General features: G+C 49.9%; 1 protein-coding gene across 3 annotated transcripts in view; it reads left to right on the plus strand.

Annotated features, from left to right (window-relative positions):
• Window positions 1-1,697: 1,697 nt before the first annotated feature.
• Window positions 1,698-2,665, plus strand: part of LOC109304582 — a 132,611-nt gene continuing 131,643 nt past the window's right edge. For 2 of the 3 annotated variants that reach the window (XM_019527265.1, XM_019527264.1), the window contains exon 1: window positions 1,698-2,308. In XM_019527265.1, coding sequence (XP_019382810.1) covers window positions 2,240-2,308 — 69 coding nt within the window. In that variant the 5' untranslated portion in view covers window positions 1,698-2,239. The remainder of the gene's footprint in view (window positions 2,309-2,665) is intronic. The other variant, XM_019527263.1, reaches the window with a different exon arrangement.

Consider the following 2,665-nt stretch of genomic DNA (forward strand, 5'->3'; position numbering starts at 1 on the left):
TCACCTGGAACTTGGTGGTTTAAAGCCAGAATATGCTGGTACTTATGGAAAGTCCTGTGTCATCGTTACAGATGGCCATATGGTAGCTTGTGTGAAATGTATGGGGGGTTTCCCATGAGCTCTGGCTGGCAAAAATACCCCTGTCATACTAGTGTTAACACCTCTGTGGGCAAGACCACAAGTGGGGTCCAGCAGAGGCATAATGAACAGGGTTTGTGCCTGGGAAAACCCTCCGGGAGAGCGGCGGGTAGGGGAGAGGTGTCACCAAGCATTGAAAAATCAGGGCAGTTCTGAGAGTGCGGTGGGCAGGGCACTGGGGTATTCCCTACACGAGGGACTCAAAACCAGTCCTCGGCTGCTGCTGCTCATCCTGCTGCTGTGGCCGAAGCATAATCTGACTGCCCAGGCTGTTGCTCTTACAGCAGCAGTGTGGTGTCTATGCACCCAGCAGCTGCTGAGAGAGCAATTCTGTGGAGCTGCCTTTGCTGCTATGCTGCCAACTCTTCTGTGGTGGGGGGCAAGTGTGACGCCCTTCCTAAGTTCATGCCTGAGGCTGCTGCCCCACTCACCCACTGTTAGTTATGCTACTGAGATCCAGGAGAATGGGTTATGGATGCTGGACAACCCTCTTACCCTGGGGAGGGGGGTTAGATGAGTTTGTCTTGTCACTGCTCCTGCTGTACCTGCTCTGGGGAAAGAAGACTTCTGCTGCTAGGCTGTCCATGTGGCACAAGGTCAACTGGATGAGTCAGGGGGTTGGCAAGGGGCTATGAAATCTTTCAGTCCTGGGCCAGAGGGTGAGATGGATGCTTCATGTGATGGATCCTGCCCTGTGTGGGCAGACTGCTAACAAATGTTCCATATAATGCCAGATACGTCTGTCTACTGGACAGAGTCCCTTTCCCCTCTCCCCCACTGCCTGCTAGATAATATGGACTTCCAGGCACTTCCAGTACAGGCTAATTCAAGCCAACAGCCTGGCAGAGAAAGGCTCTATCTCCCATTAGCAACCCTAGAGCCATTCCAGCCTTCAAACTCAGAGAGGGGTTCCTTCATGAGCTCTGCCTTCCAGTATCCTGGTGGCTGGGCTCACACCATCCTGCCTGCTTGGCCTTCCTAGAAGCTCCAGTCTTTGTCTTTCCAGAACAAGGCCCTGCTGCTTCTGAAAGTAAAATAAAAGGAAATCCAAGCATTTTCTGTGTGCCGGGGGAGGGGGGCTTGGAGAGCTGATGGATTTCCTGGATTTCAGGTCCTACTATGTGTGTTGCTTGCTGCTATAAAGCATCACAGGCAGCAGTGTGATACTGTACAGCAGGATCAGACTGCATATGGGAGAGAAGAGTAGGGACAGTGCTAGCAGAAAACCACCTTGATGCTTTTGTTTCTAATTTTCCCTAGCTATAGAAACAGTTCCTTCTGCTGCAGGAAATGATCTCTCCTGAAATACCCATATGCAGGCATCCCCCTTCAAAGGCTTATCGTGGGTGGGGGTGGACATGGGGAACCTGTTATCTTGCCACTCCAGGATCCTCTCGGTGGCTTGTGGGGAGGAAGGGTGGCTCTGTGCCCCCTTCGGTTTCCCTTTAAATGGAAGCCCTGCCCACTGAAATTGACACAGTCCTCCTTGCCTGGCCAATGGGAGCCTTGGCTGGGTGTTCTGTTTGTTACAAGTTTCACATTGCTGGAAGACACAGAGGGAGAAACAGAGAGCCAGTGTGTGTGAGAGGGAGCGTGGATGAGGGGGGGAAGAGAGAAAAGGGGGGTGCGACAGAGAAAGAGAGAGGCGAGAGATGCCTGTTTGGAGCAGCAGGCATCAGGGGGAGAAAGAGATGGCATATTAGACCATTACCATGAGCAGAGCCCAGGGCCTCTGCTGAAGATCTGTTCCATCTCTTAATAAACACATATTGCACCAAATGTCTCCTGTCCCTGGCAGGACCTTGCCAGCTGGTACCTTCACTCCTTCTGAAGCCTGAAAAAGCAAGGGGAGTTTAATTTTCATTTTTTCTTTTCCCATTGAAAAGGGAGTTACATAGATATATATTTTAAGGAGTGCAGGGGGGAGGGAAGCAGGGGCAGAGCTGGAATCAGGAGAGCTGCAGATTTGCTCCTTTTAGGAGTTCTGTGTACCTGGAGGTGCTGCATGTGAGCTCTTCTGAGTTCCTCCAAGCCTAGCAGCAGCTGTAGATGTGTGCCTGTGTGTATACTTAACCCTTTCTTGGCTCCTGGGATTAATACCATGCTGAAGATCCTCACTAAAAAGCTCAGGAACCAGAGTTTGAATGAGATTCAGCCTTTCCAGCTCAAGGTAAGAGAAACTCTGGGCACTTTTATTTGACACCCTATAGTTAATTGATAATAGGGGTAATAAAAGCTATTAACTTTCAACATTCAATACTCTGGGTCAGTTTCCTCTTGCCCAGCTCAGAGTGAGTCATGGTAGGCACTGGCCTGTACTGTATGAATGTTTTTCGCCTGTTACTTTGAACATAGGGCTACCTTTGCCAATACGGCTTGTACTAGAGAAGTGTGGGGGTGGTGGAGAACGGAGGCAGAATCATACTAGTTTTTCAATCTAGTAGTAGTATAAAGTAGTTTTAAGTGGTGCATATTTTCATGCTGGGATAGTTACTTTGTAGGATGGGATAAGTATGTGTGTGCACGT

Source organism: Gavialis gangeticus, unplaced genomic scaffold (genome assembly GCF_001723915.1).
Source record: "Gavialis gangeticus isolate Ggan-Ray unplaced genomic scaffold, GavGan_comp1, whole genome shotgun sequence".
NCBI classification, from domain to species: Eukaryota; Metazoa; Chordata; order Crocodylia; family Gavialidae; genus Gavialis; species Gavialis gangeticus.